Here is an 18,519-nt window from a genome sequence, read left to right on the forward strand (position 1 = left end):
ATATCATTCTCAGTGGATGAGTCATCAGACTATACCTTTTAGTTTACAGTAACTGAGTGTTTACTGGTAACTGTATTTGTGTCTCCTTCATTTTGTTTTCTCTTTTCTCTTTGATCAGAGATCCAAGGAGTGGTTGAAGCATATCAGAATTGCCTTCCTAAGATCCAGCTGTACGGCCCAACAAACGTTTCTCCAATCATTAACAGGATAGCCAAGCTGGCAGCTGGTGATGGCAATATTAAAGATGCGTCTGTAAGTGCGCCTTTGTACTCTTTTGGAAAATATGTGAATGTAATACAGCCTTTGTTGTTGTGCTTCCCAGCGAGATCCCTGAGCGAGTAGCCTCTGGTTCACCTCAGTGTTTATAGCCCTGCCCTACAGCAGCATCATTGCTCATTATAGAGAGGATTAGTACAGTGCAGGCTTTGAAATTACCCAAAACAGAAGGAGGGCCTTATTCAGACGACAGCACACACTAAGAGGTCTCCTTGCTTATGGTGTTAAAATGTTTTAATGGTAAGATGGATTCATTTACTGTGAAAGCTTGTATTTTCTTTCAGCGATACCACATCTTGCTCATCCTCACGGATGGTGTAGTGACAGACATGGCAGACACCCGTGAAGCCATTGTACGAGGCTCTTACCAGCCCCTCTCCATTATCATTGTCGGTGTGGGCAATGCAGACTTCACAGACATGCAGATTTTGGATGGAGATGACGGAGTCCTACGCTCACCAAAGGGCGAGCCGGTCCTCAGGGACATTGTACAATTTGTGCCCTTCAGAGACTTCAAAACGGTCAGTTTTTTTCTCCATCTGTCAATCTTCACTTGTTGACTTTCAGTGTTCCTTTCAAACTCACCACTGACTGAAGTGCCAGGACTGCTCATGAACAGTGAATCCTTTTTATATGATATCCACAGCCCTTGTTATTTAAAAGTAACAGGCAGCTTTCGGTGGTTTTGCCAGCGCTACAGATGGGCACCATGGATTGGAGGAGATCCAGAAATGTGTTCACATTTAAATGGACTCTGAATGTTGCCACTTGCCAACATTTCTGCTGTACAATGATAGAGTCTGTTACGAATTATACACCTCATGTACTAAAGAGAAACATTTGCCCGTTAAATGTATACACAGATACATGAGAATAAGTAAACCAAAACAAAGAAACTGAACTTGAGGTTGTTGAGGTTGAGCTGAAGAAGACTTATGGATGAGATGTAATGTCTTCAAGAAACTTGAGTAAGTCCAGGTTCCTCTCAGTTTTTACTGGGCCAATATCTTCCTCATTTAAGTATACTGTGTTTAAAATGTTTCATTTCAGTGAGTGGTGTGTCCATAATTTGCATATAAATTATATAATGGGCTCCATGTGTATTAGGTGACACCATATGTGATGTTTTAATCTGCTAAAGATGATTTGTTTTAAACTACGCTGTGCAGTGTAACAACTGTTGAATCCATCACACCAAAATTAAAAAACAGCAAGACATTTTTAATGTCTTCTTCCTCATATACGATGTCTGACAATTACCCGCCCCCTTTTAAATTGCCAAAATAAGTAGTCCTAACATCATCAACACTACTGTGGTTGTGATTAAAAACTTTGTTCTCTGTTGCAGGCTTCACCAGCAGCCCTGGCCAAATGTGTCCTGGCAGAGGTGCCCAAGCAAGTTGTGGAGTACTACAGCCACAAGGCCATCTCCCCTATGTGTCCTGTTAGGGACTTGTCAACCCCCATCCTCACCCCAGTTGCCACCACCCCAACAGAATAACCACCCACCCTGACCTCGTGACCAAGCTTCGACCGCAGCATCAGTGTGGCAAACTGAGAGAAAGAGGACGCATGCCTCACTACTTTGGACAAGAACTAAAGAGAAAATCCTTCTAAATGTGTTGTTAGTATGTATTTCATTTTTTCACCCAAAGCAAAGTGTTTACACGCAAGGACGACCGAGATCGGGGGTAATATTTATCTGCTCAGTGTGGCTCAAGCTCTTTTCTCTGGCTGTGCAAATTGACCATCCAGCTGTTTCAGCATCGTCAAGAAAGATTGTGTATTTTTTTTAATTGCCATTATTTTTTATGCATGCAGACCAATTCCTCAGTGCTGATCCACTGATCGAAGACAGGCTTATTATTCTTTATTACATAACTGCCCTGACTACAACTGTAAGAACTGTGAATGACACCCCTTATCAGACAACAGAAAAACAATCAATACTGCATGTGGTTTGCAGTTTTAACTATGTACAGGTTGCCATTGATGTATTTTGTGTATAATAATTATCTAAAAAACAAAATTAATCGATTTCCACATAATAAGGTAAACCCAATGAGAAAACAGCTGTACGGGTGTTTATCTTTCACCACCTCCTACTTGTTTACCTTGAATATCTGTGAAACTTGAGATGACATAAAGCTATAGCACCTGCGATATTTGCTAATGCTTCGGCTCTTTATATGCTTTTCCATTTAGCATATGTGTGTCACCTCATTGTAACAAAAGATTGTAAAGGACTGCCTTCTCTGAGGCTAGCTGTGAACAACTTGGAATGACGTTTCTCTCAGGGGGATGTCAGCTATGAAAATCCTGCTTCATACCTAGTGAATCCTTCCGCTCTGAATTGTCCTTTGTTATTGTCGTCCCGTAAGTCAATCATTCTTCAGGTTTCCACAGGAAATTTCAGTTTCCTGTTTATTGCTTTTTATATGCTCTATAATTCCACTCTATGTTTAATTAGACGTTTAACTGGAAAGAAGTTTGAATCAATTCAAGACACAAAGCTGATCGCAGCAAGAACTTTTATGTTTTCAGTAATACTCATGAAGTTCATTTATTAACAGAGATCGTTACTAAATTTCATCATGTAATAGAAATTAAATAGAAACCCCTGTTGCTCTGTTGAGCTTTACGATGTTGACCATATTCATTAAGTTAAATGCTTACCTACACTCCAGAGGCTGTCTCTTCATATTGTTCAGAGTGAAAAAGTAAAGAATCTTATAAACAGCAGTGTGATATTTTGGCCTCAGTATTTTTTTTTTAATAATATTTCAGGCGGGATTTATCACTGTAAGCCTTTTCATCTGTTTGAGATCATTGTAAATATCTGGATGAATCCTGACATTTAACTAAAAAGGGGGTGTCAGAGTGGCAGTTAATCCAAGGACAGTGCAAAACGTGTTTTATCAGTTATATAAGGGAACCTTGACACCTCAGAAAACAAAATACATTTTACTTCATCAAGCAGATATTTTCAAAATACTGATTCACTCCAGATCTATACCTGACTCAGCTTTTCAAAAATATGTATATATATGTCATTCTCTGACGTTAACACAATAAATTTGGTTTTATTTGGTTCCCTTAAATATAAAACTAAATTTAATTGAGTTTTTAATTGTATAATTTAACTAAAGTTCAACAGTGTTACAGATTTATGCTGTTGATAATGTTCTAAGGTCCAAAGAAAATGTAACATTGCCCTGTTTTCAAACTAAACTGCACACGAGATATTACTTGAACTGAATAGTTCATGATTTAATGTTGGCTCTGGTAATAACCCTATGCTTTGTATCTTTGCTTAGTGTCTTAATGTTTTTGCTTTTGTCTTACATGGTGTATTTGTGGGATGTCTGGTTCTGAATGGTAATTCACTTGGACAGAACACTGCCATTAAATGTACAGGAAAAAATAGTCTCTACACTCTCTACAGCTACTCTAACATTCACATATCTACCCCAAGGTACAAATAATAATCTGACTTTGATTTGTCCTCTAGTGTCTAACCAGCGTTCCCCAGATGCACACACTATTGGCTTCCCATGAATCCACCCAAGCACAGCTACCTCTGCTGTCGTCTGCTCTCTGAACTCCTTTGAAGCTCTATTGAGGATTCTTCTGTCACTGCAGATCACAGGATGAGGCCTATTGATTCAGCAGGCCCAGATTTGGAAATACACTCATCTAGTCAAACGCAAATATTCCTGGAGGGAGCTTGGTCTTAGCTCCACGTCATTTAACAAGTACTCTGCTGAAATAAACAACAATTGACTTTTTTATTATCATTATTCATTAAGAAACCTTGTCTTTCCTTTAGGATTCCTAATTAGGATAAAAAAACAGAAGAGCATCTTCAAAGGAACCAATCATGTGCTTTCCCATGATACTTAGTGTGACTAAATAAGGCAAATATCACAGATCTCAGCCAATATTTCTGTTCTTTGATGGTAAAAAAAGCTCACATATTAATATCTAATAGGCATTGGCGCTTCTTCTTCTGTGATTCGTGCGTTACATGGCAATACACTTACCTGAATCAACTTACTGCCACTGCCTCAGGTTATGAGCTGCACCGCCTCACACAGTTCATCGTCCTGTAACTTTGCATTTTTATGAAATGTAACTTTCATGAGAACAACCCAAATGTTATTCCATGTTATTTTAAATTTATTTTATTATCCAATAAGTAACATAAATATGCCAAAATAGCTCTCGTGCTCCTCTGAGGTTATCAACATATTTGATGTCTTTTCGAACTGCACATTAAACCATGATACCTCCACTTATTTGCCCTATACAGATATCTCTCCACATTCTTTTTCAATAATTTTTAACATCATGTTTCATTGCAATCAGTCATGTACGAAATTCTCACATTTTTAAAGAATATTCCATAATTGTGTGCTTGCAGCTCTGTGGTGTCATCTTCTACGCTCCAAACATCAGAAAATTCTCCATTTAAGTTGTACATTTTTGTCCTATAGTGCAAAAGTAAGCTGAAACACTGGAGATAATAAGAGCACAGTTCATGTGGCCGTCTTGCACTGCAGATTAAAAAAAGCTGGGACGAATCCACTGAGCTGCTTATTTCCCCTTATCTGTACTTGTGCCATTGTCAGACAAAATTAACAAGTCCTACATTTTACACCACATAAATGTATTTGCAATTTCCCTTACACACACACACCGTTTCTCTCTGTCTTTTACCAGTGTACTATTAATCAGACTAAGGTTTGCAGCCCAAAACTCTAATATGCAACTGTTGCAACTACAGGCCTTGTGGGTATATAAAGCAACCCATGCATCATTAGTAAATATTTGATTTCTTTAAATGAAAGAAAGGGTTTATTGCATGCTTACTTTTATTGTTAAGGTGTGCTGTGCAGTAATTCCTTTGGATTTTAATCATATGCTAATATGCAAGCCTGCATTTGCACAAACATCTGCTCCTGTACTGTAGTTTTACGCTCTCTGTCTTGCTGTTAGTTAAATAAATCTCATAATTTGACTGAAACTGACACTGTGATTTGTCCTATTAATTAATTAAGTTTGAATTATTTTCCCAAGACTGAGTATGCAGTTCTTTCCCTGTTTTTTTTATTTTGCCATCTACTTCTGATACTACTCTCTAATTTCGGCGATAAGCTCACTGCACGCAGCTGTACAGGAAGAGGCGCAACAAACGGATATTGATGTGCTTGATGAAATGTAGGTTATGCTATCACGTATCATTTGCCTTGTGTACTTTGATGGTGCTGTGAGTACTTAGCACGGAGAGAGCGACTGAGCCTACTCTTTAATTCCATCAGACAGCTCCTTTCATTTACCGGCTATTGTTGAGAGCACTGAATAACGGTTGTTTCCATGGTGACACCTACTTGTGGGGAGACGTAGACCTTCATTTTTGTTAGATTCAGGGACAAAGATGCAGGATGTGGTGAGGACTCTGGGAGGAGGTCATCCGCTCATTATTATGAAAAGAGGAGGTTTTGATTGTAAAGGCTGCAGTCTTCGGCAAGGCGACTGAACGTCCCGTGGGGCTGTACACCTCGTGAGCTCTGAGTTCAATAAAGACATTCACTCACACTCACTCTTCCGCAACTGCCTTTTGTGCTTTGTCGACTGATTTATGGCCACAATTAACCCTCACCAGCACTTAGCATTCACTGGAAATAAAATCAGCAGCAGGCCGTCACCCTGGGAAAATGTGTTGTTGTTTAATAGAATCAGCTCATTTCTTCCATGTTATCAGATTAGTTGTAATACCTTTAAACTCAGCCAGGCTTACTTAACACTTGTATGGCTGGAAGGTCTAGCCAGAGGCACATTATTGACAAAAAGAACAGAGGACTCATTGGTGTTATTCTCAGGGGCTGGTTGCCTAACGCCTGCTTATAATGAGGAAATGACTAATAAGAGATGGAGAATGGGAAATCTCAGTAGTAATTAGCCATCTCCTCCTTCCCCCGAGGGAACACTGCACACCTTTGAAATGCTTCCAGCAAGCTCCTCTGATGTTGTCACATGTGCTTGCTGTTCCCCTGTTGCTCTTCGCTTTTGCTGTGCGTCACATACATGTGTGTTTGCACACATAAACCACGAACATACTTTAAAGAATGACATTCAGCTGAAAGTACATATCATATAAACAAACAATGGTTTTCTTGTAACAAGCACCTTGGGATGTTACACAAAGGAAATAAGCCCTCGGCCCCAGTCGGCCGCAGTTTTCTCAGCATCTTTAGTCGATCTTTGCAGGCTTGATTTAAGGGAGTCTTATGAAACGTGTCAATAGATGAGTCATCTGGAATCAACATTCACACACCCCGATAAGGAAGAACAGAGAACACAGTGTCAAATTTCAGTAAAGTTAAACTGACCCTCAGAAAAATGTTACACATTTGAGTCCTGTCACATCACATATCTTGAACAGCCTCTCACTTGCTACCTCAGCGTCCTGCTCCCTCGTGCGTGTCACTGACATTCTCTCTTTTCATTTAAATATTCGCATTTATTTTGTGATTCAGCAGTCATTGCCACTGCTCGAGTGAAATCAAAAGCCCCTCTTTATTAGCATTCAACCTATGTCTCTAAATAACGCAAGCGTCTACAATTCCACATCATAATATTGGCTTGTGAGTTGAGTTTGTGAGGCTCTGTCGATGCGATAAATGTGAACATCAATATGGTCACAATGACAATGGTAATATATTTTTAGCAATCAGTGTTTGTCAGGTTCACCAGTGCGTTAGTTCGTGGTAGCGTGGAAAATAAAAATGCTAATTACTAAGCAGTATAATACGTCTGATGCTAAAGGGAATATTGATAGTTTTGAGGGTTTGATCTGTGAGAAAATTTCATTTAGACTTGTGATGGCACATGATTAAAAGTTAAGGTATCTCTAAAGCTAAAAACATTTCATCTTAGTCAGTCTGTGATAGGAAAGCTAACTATAATCACTTTTCTCTGTTCAGTTATGGCTCAGTGACTCTATGTTCCTGTCTCGTGTGTTTTTCTCTCTGGGATCCACAGATATAATTATTTAATTTGGCTCGAATGTGGCTTGTTGGTCTTGCACATTTCACCCCTTGCTGAGTCCATGCTTCACAAAACTCACTCCATAACTACACAATTTGTGACATTCTCCATAGGAAGTACCCTTTATTCTCTCATATCCCCACGTTGAAATCTTTCCATGCAGTGAAGCCACAGAACTTTGTTGAAATAAAAGAGATAGTCCAGGTGTTGAGCTGGACACCAATCGTATGACAAGATATTCTGTCCTGCATTCCTGCAGTACCTTTATACCATGTACTTGTGTTTCGTTTGATTTTTAAAGCAGAAATATTTACTGTGGTTAGACTGTAACCGTTTATGTCTGTTATTCAGCTTTAAACAATACCAAGGAAATCTGCAACAACCTGTATTGCATCATTATGTTTTATATAATAAAAAGTATTGATTGTGACAACATTTATTCCACAGGACCAACATCCTACTTTTTGTTCTTTATATCTCTTATGCCTGTTGAAGTCCGTTGTTTAATTATTCCTGGAAGAGATATTGTTGATTGAATGTTTTCATTCATTTGGAGCAATGTTCCTGGTCATTTTGCAATGTCGGTCCAATAATACTTTATTTTACCTCTGCTTTTGTACTCCACCATCTCCTACCGGAAACATCTTTCTCTATGATGCTAATCCCCCATAAACAGAGATTATGTTTGTTTATTAGTTGGTAGAGCGCGGCCATTTTTAAAAGACAATGGTCAAACTGATACAGAAGACGGGCTCTGTGATCGTCCATCATGAACAATGTCCACTACCCTCTACATGACACTGTAGTCAGACAGAAAAGCTTGTTCAGTGACAGGCTGCTGTTTCTGTACTGCTGCATGGAGGGGGAGGAGGTTGTTTATCTATCAGGTCATAGGACTCAACAACACATCCCTGTGAGGAAACAACTGAACTGTGGTCATTGCTGATACTGCTACTGTATATTTTTTTAATTTACATGTTTTCCATGTGTCTGCATGGGTTCTCTCCGGGTACTCTGGCTTCCTCCCACCTTCCAAAGACATGCTTGCTAGGTTCACTGGTGATTCTAAATTGGTTCTATTGATTCTAGGTGTGAGTGTGAATGTGGATGGTTGTCTGTCTTCTATGAAAGTAACATTGCATGGCAGATATCTAAATAATACAAAGCTCTGCAAATCTGAATCCTAGGTCATGTTTGATGTTCCAGACATAACTGTGGATCATCTCTGTGTTTTACATACAAACTTAGTCTACCTACTCAACAATTTGTAGGACTGAGATTGGGAAGCGTGAAAAAAAGGGCTCAACTGCATCATTGGTGGAATTTTTTTGTTTTGTTTTTGTTTGAAAAGATCCTCCTGCATTAGTGGATTATTCACTTCAATTGCCATAAAAATAATAACAGTAGCATCTTGAAAGAAGAAAGCAACTAATTTTAATAATGAGGACAATACCAGGCAACAACATGGTTGCCATTAAGATGGAATATTTGCTGTATATTTCTGAGAAGCATAACATAACTGGTGCTGGTAGAAATAAAAAAAAACTCACAGTATCGCAAGGATAATTCATACACTGTAAGACACGCCACAGTTATGGTGTGTAATATCAATATGTAACAGCTGTTTGGGGGTTGCAAGATGATGTTGCTAATGCAAGATGAAGGTAACAATGAGTCTTTAGAGTCACTGCTGATCCATGATGATGAGTGGCAATTATGTGTTAACCAGGTTAAATGGGCTTGTGTACACATGCTTATGACAGTGGTGGGAGTCAGCATTATGGTTGTACACGTGCACACATTTTCACAGTAATTATGGTAATGTGAAATGGAGAAGCAAGTTGGTGGAGCAGTTTTCCATTTGGGCTACATGCCTAGAGTGCACAGAATACACTCCAATGACTGGGAATCATTGAAGTAATGTGTAATTTTCACTCCAAACTGGTCAAATTTACAGTGAAATTGCAATCAGTTGTGCCGTAATAAAATATTGTTCTGATGTACAGAGAAGCAGCGTAATTCCAGTTGTATTATATTCTGTTCTTCCAGGTCTGTATTGCATTCATTTCCACAGATTATCATTGTTACGGCCGTAACAACCATTTAGTCTTAAAACGTCACAATGTCATGAGAGAATTGATTTTTCCTACATTCACTATTTCAGTGGCATTATCTTACAGACTTGTTGCAGTAGCACAAGAAGTACCCATATCTTCATTGACAGTGCATCCGATTTAGACTGATGAATGAAGCAGACAATTACATAACATGCATTACATCATTAATTAATTTCTAGAACTGGACACAAACAGGATGCATTCTTGATCTAGATGTAATAGGATGTTAAGACAATTTTTCTTTTACTTTTTACTGGCAGAGAATTTGTTTGGTTACCTCTTGGTATTTTAAAAAAGAGTTTAATTTACACTATATTACCAAAAGCATTCACTCATCCATGCAAATAACTGAATTCAGGTGCCCCAATCACTTCCATGGCCACAGGTGTATAAAATCAAGCACCTAGGCATGCAGACTGCTTCTACAAACACTTGTAAAAGAACGGGTCACTTTCAGGGGCTAAGTGAATTCCAGAGTGGTACTATGACAGGATGCCACCTGTGCAACAAGTACTACTAAATATTCCACAGTCAACTGTCATTGGTATCATAACAAAATGAAAGCAATTGGGAACGACAGAAGAGGTCACCAACTTTCTGCAAAGTCAATCAATCTGCATCCAAGCCACATGTCACCGAGTGCAATGCAAAGCATCAGATACAGTGATGTAAAGCACGCCACCACTGGACTCTAGTGGAGACGTTCTGTGGAGTGACCAATCACGCTTCTCAATCTGGCAGTTATCAGACGAACTGTTCTTGTCTGGTTGCACTGGGCCAACTGTGAAATTAGGTGGAGGGGGGATTATGGTGTGGGGTTGTTTTTCAGGAGCTGGGCTTGGCCCCTTAATTCCAGTGAAAGGAACTCTGAATGCTTCAGCATACCAAGAGATTTTGGACAATTCCATGCTCACAAATTTGTGGGAGCAGTTTGGGGATGACCTCTTCCTGTTCCAACATGACTGGGCACCAGTCCACAAAGCAACGTCCACAAAGACACGGATGAGGGAGTTTGGTGTGGAAGAACTTGACTGGCCTGACCTCAACCTGATATAACACTTTTAGGATGAACTAGAGCAAAGACTGTGAGCCAGGCCTTCTCTTCCAACACCAGTGTCTGACCTCACAAATGTGCTTCTGGAAGAATGGTCAAAATTTCCCATAAACACACTAAACCTTGTGGAAAGCCTTCCCAGAAGAAATGAAGCTGTTATAACTGCAAAGGGTGGGCCAATGTCTTATTGAGCCCTATGGATTAAGAAGTTCATATACAGTATATGTAAAGGCAGGTGAGCGAATAGTCACCTCCAAAACACCTATATCACAACCTTTTGATATTTTATGGACAGATTGGTTTAATATTGACCACAACAGAGACCACATCACAAATTGAGATGTCTCACATTTATTGATCTAAAGTTTTATTTGATAGAGTGACAGTTAGTCAGACTCATTAGAGGAAACCCAAACCATGGATTCACAACGTTGTTGTATGTATTGCACATCTTTCCATTGTTTTGTGAATCGATATTTTCCTTATAATTGGTTAAAATGTTGATTATCTCAGTCGACTCGTGAGGAGAGAAAGTTTTCTGTTCATTTGTAAAGCCATATAAGGGCCTAATGCTTTCCTGATGTTGCATCAGCATGTGGCCTATTGATTAGTGATGTCTTTAAATACCTTCATGTTCCACTTTCCCTCACTGTGGGCTCCTTTTTGTTATCTTATTTGCTATCCTTTGCTTGTAATCTCAAGTTTGCATTCATGTGTGGCACCCCGGTGATCAGATGAGTGTGTTTTATTTCACCAAATTACCTCCCACTGTATTGATTTTGTATTGATCAGAGGTGTCAGTAGTGACCTCCTTTCCTTGTTTTTATAGTTTACATTTCATGAATTGCACCATCAGTAACATAAAAACACTTTGCAGCTATAACAAAGACAAATTATCTGGATGGTCAACAGTTTAAGAAGTAAAACGAGGCTACACTTATTACTGACTACTGTAGAAGTAAAATCTGAGTCATAGTAGGTTTAACTGACCCAAATATATTCTATAGATCGAATGTAATACACAATGCACAATACACACAATGTAAGGTTAGGAATGATTCAAGTTGTGATTGCAATTACCCTCTTTCTTTATCAGTTAGTCAATCTAATCAATACAAGCCACACTTTCAAAGATGCTGCATTGTTGTCATTGTATTGATGCCTTCTCCTAGGAACGAACTTTAATTGCATCATGTGTTTATACACTTGTATCTGGCCATGGAACTGCTGACATTACATTTATGTCGTTGTATTGTGTACCTTCAGTAATTAAACCACGACAAAGAAGGAAATGAGGCTGTGTGTACATCTTTGTACTGGTGTAAACCTAATGAAACAAATCAACAAAATCTAATGTGTCCTGACCAGTTCCAACCAGTTTTCTCAGTTTTTGAGTAAGTGGACAATTTACGGTCTCTGGTGGCTCACTGTCACAGCTGGAGATAAATGGGCTTAATTTTGTCCAGTGCTTGGCCTGCATGGCTCCATGGAAGGCTGTAACGAAAGCATGGCGCAAACAACAAGGAAGCAGACAAAGATAACTCAGTTCTTACTAATGTCTAAATTCTTACACACGGATCACATGAGTTTTTTGTTTTAACAAAGTTGAAACAAACTGAATTATTTAGATTTAAATTCCTTAGTGACTCCTTAGTTAAAATGTATTTTATGATTAATACTTGGCAGTATACTATGTTCTCTTGCAGTGTACTGTGGGTCAAACCATTACAAAATAAACTATACAAAGTAGGAAAACCATTTTAAATTACACTGTATGATTTTCTCTCTCAGTATCATCTGCATGTACTATATCTTTGTATTAATCACTGTCAAGATTTCAGAAGATTATTTCTCAAATCTGTAGAAATTTCGATACCCTACACTCATAACTATACACCTCTTCAAGGTTTGTAAACAATGTGACGTTTTTCTGAGGGGCGGAGCTTGACTGGGACGCAACACACTTCGGTGGCAGAGGCATGAATACCCCGACCCTTCACTTGTTGGATGGACGATTTGACCAAAAGAGGACACTGAGGGGACGAAGTCTGGTCTGTCTTTATCAATTGAAATCTCTCTAACAAAGATATTACAGGAAGTAACTGGAGCCACTGTGGAGGGTAACGTAGTAAATGCAACTTCTGCTTGAACACTCCTGAAACACGGGATTAACGTTACGTTAGCTCACGGTTAGCATTAGCATTAACATGTAACAAGAATCCCCTAAAAAGCATTAACTTAATGTAATTTCAGTCACGATTTATTCAAACCTATAACGTTTTCCAGGCTGAAACTGATGATGCATTACATATTAATCCGACCTGATATGAAGTGTGCTTGTTGTTGATTGTCTCAGTCTTTCTTTTAATCACCAAAGCAAAATCAAAGTTGTCTACAACCGTCAGTGGCTGGTATGTGATAAAACGTAAAGTTAGTGTTTTTGATTTTTCAGTTTTTTCACCAAAAAATGCAACAAGATGACATTTTCATGGTTGAAAGTGACATTGTTTGCCTCCAGCTTCCCTCTGTTTTGCTTCCAGCTAACATTGTGACGTCACAGTGATGTAGACCATGAAGGAGCCTATAGATAAGTACTTACAGTGTTAATAATCCAAAGCCATACATGGTAATAAAGCGACCTTGGTCAAGATGAATCAGTTTCAACATAAAAACTAATCTTCAACTTTGGGACTTGACATAAATTTGAATTGTTCATTAATAAATTTTACCGGTTAAACAATAACGGGCTATGTAAATTAAATGGTAAGTGCCTCATTTGATCCCTGGTTCTTTGAAAACTGATATAACTATTCTAGATCTTGCTACACTGAGGCGTTAAAACCTCAGATAATTGCTCAGTCTCCATTCAAGTACATACAAAGTCTATTAAAGACAGGGCGTGCTCTTGTTCACAATGGTGAAAATGTAATTGAACGTTATTATGAATGCAGGCAGAGGTTCTTCATTGTTCTGCTGACCTTTTTTGATTAAAAATCGCTGGCAGCTTGTGTGCGGGTATAATCAACCTTTTGTCCTAGTGTCAGAAGCTCAACATTACGTTTAATGAAAAGTAGAGAAATAAGTAGAGTCATAAGTAAGGTAACACAGGAAAAAGATAAAAAAGAAACAAAGAAAGGGACTAGTATCGTATCAAAATAACAATATACATAATGTTTGCATATATTGCATTGTAGTGTGCAGGTGGTTTTATGCATAATACATGAACTATTTTATTATGCAGGCGATAATATGATGCATGAAATGTCTATATAATAGAAATGGAAACAATATTGTATGTCATTATATAAATTTATATATTATTGTAGCAGTATATTATACAGCACACGATAAGGCTAGACCTGCACATATGCTACTATGTCTCTATTAGTCCCACAGTGGCCATACATTTCATAATTCATATGCAATGTAATGTGCAATATCCATTGATGTTACTGGGCGCACACAGTGTCGATACACTAAGTCCAGGGTTAATCATTTATAGATGCCTTTACACTTACCAGATAGAGTTTAGTACAGTGTAATCTAAAATATCACACCATCTGTTGAGGTGGTTCTGAACAAAATAGGATCATACCATTGTCCTTTCAGGTATGAGAGGAAGAAACAAATGGGTCCGTATTTATCTTGATCAGTTACTTTAGTTCCTGTTCTAAAACTGAAGGACATTATTGAAACGTTGAAAAAGGCAGTCGGTTCCCAGCAGAAGGCTAGTAACATTTATTTTGTGCTGTCCACAAGACAGAATGGTCTGTCCTTACGAAGCACATTCATTGTGGGGAATAATGTATTGCCTTTTACTTTATGTCCTTGAGCAATGTGTGAGAGAAACTTCTAAATGACAAATTTAGTTTTAATGGCCACTGACGGTGACTACAAACCATGAAAGAGGTGCCATCTATCAGAACTGACAAAGTGGATAAACACACCCTTTGCCATTTTTCATTTTACTGCCTCTGTTGATCACATTTCCTCACTCTTTGCAGGACATGCAAATGATTACTACAACTACAAAACAGTATTAAAAATCAATTGATAAAAATTCTTGATGTGCTATTGCTGTTCAACTCTCTGTAATAATCCGTATCTCATTCAGGACAGACAAATCAGAGAGTAGATGAAAGAATGAATTTAAATTAATGTTAAATATAATTTATTTGACATTATGTTATGTCCAGTGATTTTTTTTCTGGCCTGTTATTGGGCGGGAGTGGTGTCTTATTGTGTTTCAGGTATCCCATGCCCCTCTCTGAAAACCTTGATCACCGTAACTTATGTCAATGGCTAGAACCATTGTTACTTTCCATTTTTTCATTGAACTGCTCAGTTGATTGGTGCTGCTGTTGTCAAGTGTATTGATGAGATTCTGTTTTTTTTTTTTTTTTTTTTTTTTTTTAATTCTAACTGGATTGAGCCCAGTGGTGTTTTCTCCTGGAGGCCAAAGGAAGCCATGCTTCCTCTTTTTTATCATTCTGTAGCTGTCATTAAATAAAAACACTCCTTTAAACAGTGTCAGCAATTCTTCTCTGTTTTGTCATTGTCATCTCTACCTTATTCCTTATTTACTATGTGTAAAATAGCGCTACGTACCATCTAAATGTTAAATACGAAATTGCACACTGTTGTCCACAAGGAGCCAAGGCAGAGTTGGCATCCCTCTGTAAAGAAGAGAACAATGATGAACCGAACAGTTGAGGCTGCTGTCATACCACTGCTCACCTGTGATTAGCCAGGACTGTGTCAAGGGTAGCCAGCAACCCTTAGGCCTCATGCCAATCAAAACATAGTATCGTCACCATCAAGACACTGAATGAATTGACGTGGGATTAGCAAGTTTGTGTTGACATTTCGTTGGCAAAATTAAGTACAATGATGGAGGGTGGAGATTTGGAGTATTTAGTAAAAAAACTATTTTACAAAACTACCTCTATAGCAACAGCTTAAGATAAAATCTGACTTTTCATGTGGAGAATTACATGCACTGGTAGTGCTAACCTTCAGTGATTATTTCGCTGGCCATGTCTTTTTTTCCCCTAAAAAGCATAAAGATTAGAGGTTTTGTCTCACTCGGATTGCTCACAAAAGAAAAAAATAAATAAATAAAAAAAATCCCCACACCACACTACTGATTGAGCCATATGTAGTCATGATTCTTTGTCTTGGCTGATAAATGTTGCATCATTATGAGCTCATAGACATCATCACCTGGGAGGTATTCAATTAACGGTATAAGAGTGTCTACTTGATTGAGTCTAAATAGACCCTATTGGTGCTGAAGAGGTAGTGAGCAATGGTCCTGGATGTAAATGATGTAAAGCAGCACTGCCAATGAGCTCAGTGGAATCAGCCATGGAGGATAGTTTTGATGAAAAGGCGTATGAGGTGGGAGAAGAGAAGCTTTAAAATTTAACCACATCTAAACTGGGTTTGGGACAAAATGGGATTGGTCAGTCAGATGATTGAGTTGGCTATAGGAATGAAGTGTAAAAACTAAGCATGTGACAGAGACTTCTATTTTGATAGGAAACTGTGACTATATACTATGTGTGTGACTGTGGCTAAAAATCAAAGATATTTTAATGAAAAATCAGTTAAATGAGTTTTTAATTTAGCCATACTGACTGCACTGTGAATTTAACATTTGACAGCTTCAGCTAGCCTTCAGTTCAGAAGCTCTTCTAGAGTATTACTTAATCTTAATCCATAGAATTAATGCATTAAAAGGCTTCTGACAACACAAGCTTTTGTCAAGAGCAATATGCATGAGAAAAGTCATATTTTCTTTTTTAATGCCACATAATCTTAATGAAAGACCACCTACCACTGTCCTTAGCCCTTAACCCCCATCATCTTCTTGTTCATTTTACAACAAAAAGCTTAAAATTTATTGGCATGACACAAAATAAAATCCTGAAGTGGCATATAGTTGCCTTATAAGGCACAGTGATGTGTTGTTTTTGAGTTGTAAACTCTTAAAGATTAAAGCTATATTTAGCATATTTGAAGTAGATTTATTGTACTACATACAAAATGCACAAAGATCTGAATTATCAAACCAGTCACAAGAGCCTTAAAGAATTCTTCTCTGAGCTGTATCAATACAATAGAAATACTGATGTTTGACCAGTTCATAACTTATGTAAGACATTATTTGGTGCTCTTACCAGATGGTGTAAATAGAACACTTGACAATCTTGACAATCATCTAGAACGTCAATGTTTTATTATCATTAGAACTGTACCTTTTTAAGTTTGTATCAAGGCAGTTGAATAAGGAGAAAACTTCTTACTCAGACACGCAACCACATGCTGTGTATATGTATGAATGGCGTTGTGTTTCAGTTGTATTGGGGTCTGACATGTACAACTGTAGACGGTATTATGTGTTATCATTGACTGAAACTATAGAGGCAATCTCTTCCAGCATGCGGCGCACGCTGTGTGGCTCGTGTCCTTTCGATTTTTCTGAAGGAGACCAGCTGAGTGCAGGAAATAGCAGAATAGATTTTACTTCATCCTTTATCTACGGCTAACAAAACAACAACAACAAAAAACACAAACACATAAAATATGTGTTTTCTCACTTTGATCATGTAAGATAAGTCGTAAAACTGGAAGTCGTGTGGAGATAAAATTTGTGGTATTAATATTTGTTTAATGAATCCCTACAGTATATTTTTAATTAGACCCCTTTTTCTAACATGAATATATTGTAGATTAATAATGCAAGCAGCCAGGAAGTATCAGGGGAGACTGTGGATGATTCACAGAAACAGTGTTTAGTCCATTAAGAGCTTGCTGATGTTTCTGTTGGTCCATTAAATGTTTACCCCTGTGAATGTGTGGAAAAAGTCAAAGCTTCATCCGGGAACAACAGTGATTTAATGCCACGGTTCCTTTTACAATTAGCACTTGCTCCTGCAGTCTTGTTTTGCCATTCTGTTTTACGTGCACAAAATGTCCTGGCAGGAATGAAGGGTTAGTCCTTGCAGGAGCCCACACTTAATTTATAGACCTATCTGGATGCTAAGAGGGATGCGAAACTTTTCTTTACCCTTGCTTGTTTGTTTGCTATAAATGTTCGTGGGCAGTTAACACCACTGTTTTGACTGCACAGATACTGAGATGTGAAAATGCACAGTGTTTTAATGACCATGTAGCATTCTTTTCAATGCACACGAAAACACATGCGAACAGACATTCCTGGTTGGGTTTAACAAGCGTTGAGAGACAGAGAAAAACAGCCAAATGAAAATGGCTGACTAATTTCACTGGCAGTTGTAAATCCCTGAAAATCTGTTTTCGTACACCTGGCAGAGACTGATATTGGTCATGCTCTCAGAGGGTGTTTTAATCAGTATCCTGAAAAGATTACAACTCACCAGTCATCAGCACGCTGTGTACTGTGACTGTCTACTGTGGTCAAAATGTGCAAACACAAATTTACTGAAACTTACTAATTAGTCTAAACTTTTAACCAACCATGGTCGTTAGTCCAGACTGAAATATCTTAACTTGTAGCCAGGGAAATTTCTATTGTCATCTCAGACAATAAAGGCTTCTCAGGTTTCCTGACTTTTCCTCAAGCGCCACAATAAGGTGTCTGGCATGGAGTGTACTGTTTCAGGAAATACACTGTCAAAAGGACTCTTTTACTATACTTTTGCAGGTTGTGTGGATGAGCAGTTTTTGAGAAAATTGCAAGCAATAACCAGCCTCTTTAGAACTGGCACAACTTGAGTGCACACGCTTACATATAGAGACTGAAAAGTAAGGCCTGCAAGAGCTACTGGCGTTCATCTAGAGTCTTTTAAAAGTGATTGCAGTGAAGTAGCAGTTACTTTTCCATCTACGTCCATTTATTTAGGACAATTGTGAATTTTGCCAACAAGTGGAGAAGGGGGCAATGAAAGGAAGGAATTGGAGCAGTTTGGGTCCAGATGTGAGTATGTCCAGTGAGGTTTTTCTCGTGTGTTTTGCTAGATGCACCATTTTGTTAACCTC

At 38.3% G+C, this 18,519-nt stretch overlaps 1 protein-coding gene across 8 annotated transcripts in view; it reads left to right on the forward strand.

Annotated features, from left to right (window-relative positions):
- The window catches only part of cpne7 (copine VII), a 30,786-nt gene extending 25,482 nt beyond the window's left edge, over positions 1-5,304 (forward strand). For all 8 annotated transcript variants that reach the window (XM_047581456.1, XM_047581455.1, XM_047581459.1 and 5 more), the window contains 3 exons: positions 119-252; positions 561-797; positions 1,625-5,304. In XM_047581456.1, coding sequence (XP_047437412.1) covers positions 119-252; positions 561-797; positions 1,625-1,777 — 524 coding nt within the window. In that variant the 3' untranslated portion in view covers positions 1,778-5,304. The remainder of the gene's footprint in view (positions 1-118; positions 253-560; positions 798-1,624) is intronic.
- Positions 5,305-18,519: the final 13,215 nt, after the last annotated feature.

The sequence above is a fragment of the Mugil cephalus genome, chromosome 3 (genome assembly GCF_022458985.1).
Source record: "Mugil cephalus isolate CIBA_MC_2020 chromosome 3, CIBA_Mcephalus_1.1, whole genome shotgun sequence".
In the NCBI taxonomy this organism is placed as follows: Eukaryota; Metazoa; Chordata; class Actinopteri; order Mugiliformes; family Mugilidae; genus Mugil; species Mugil cephalus.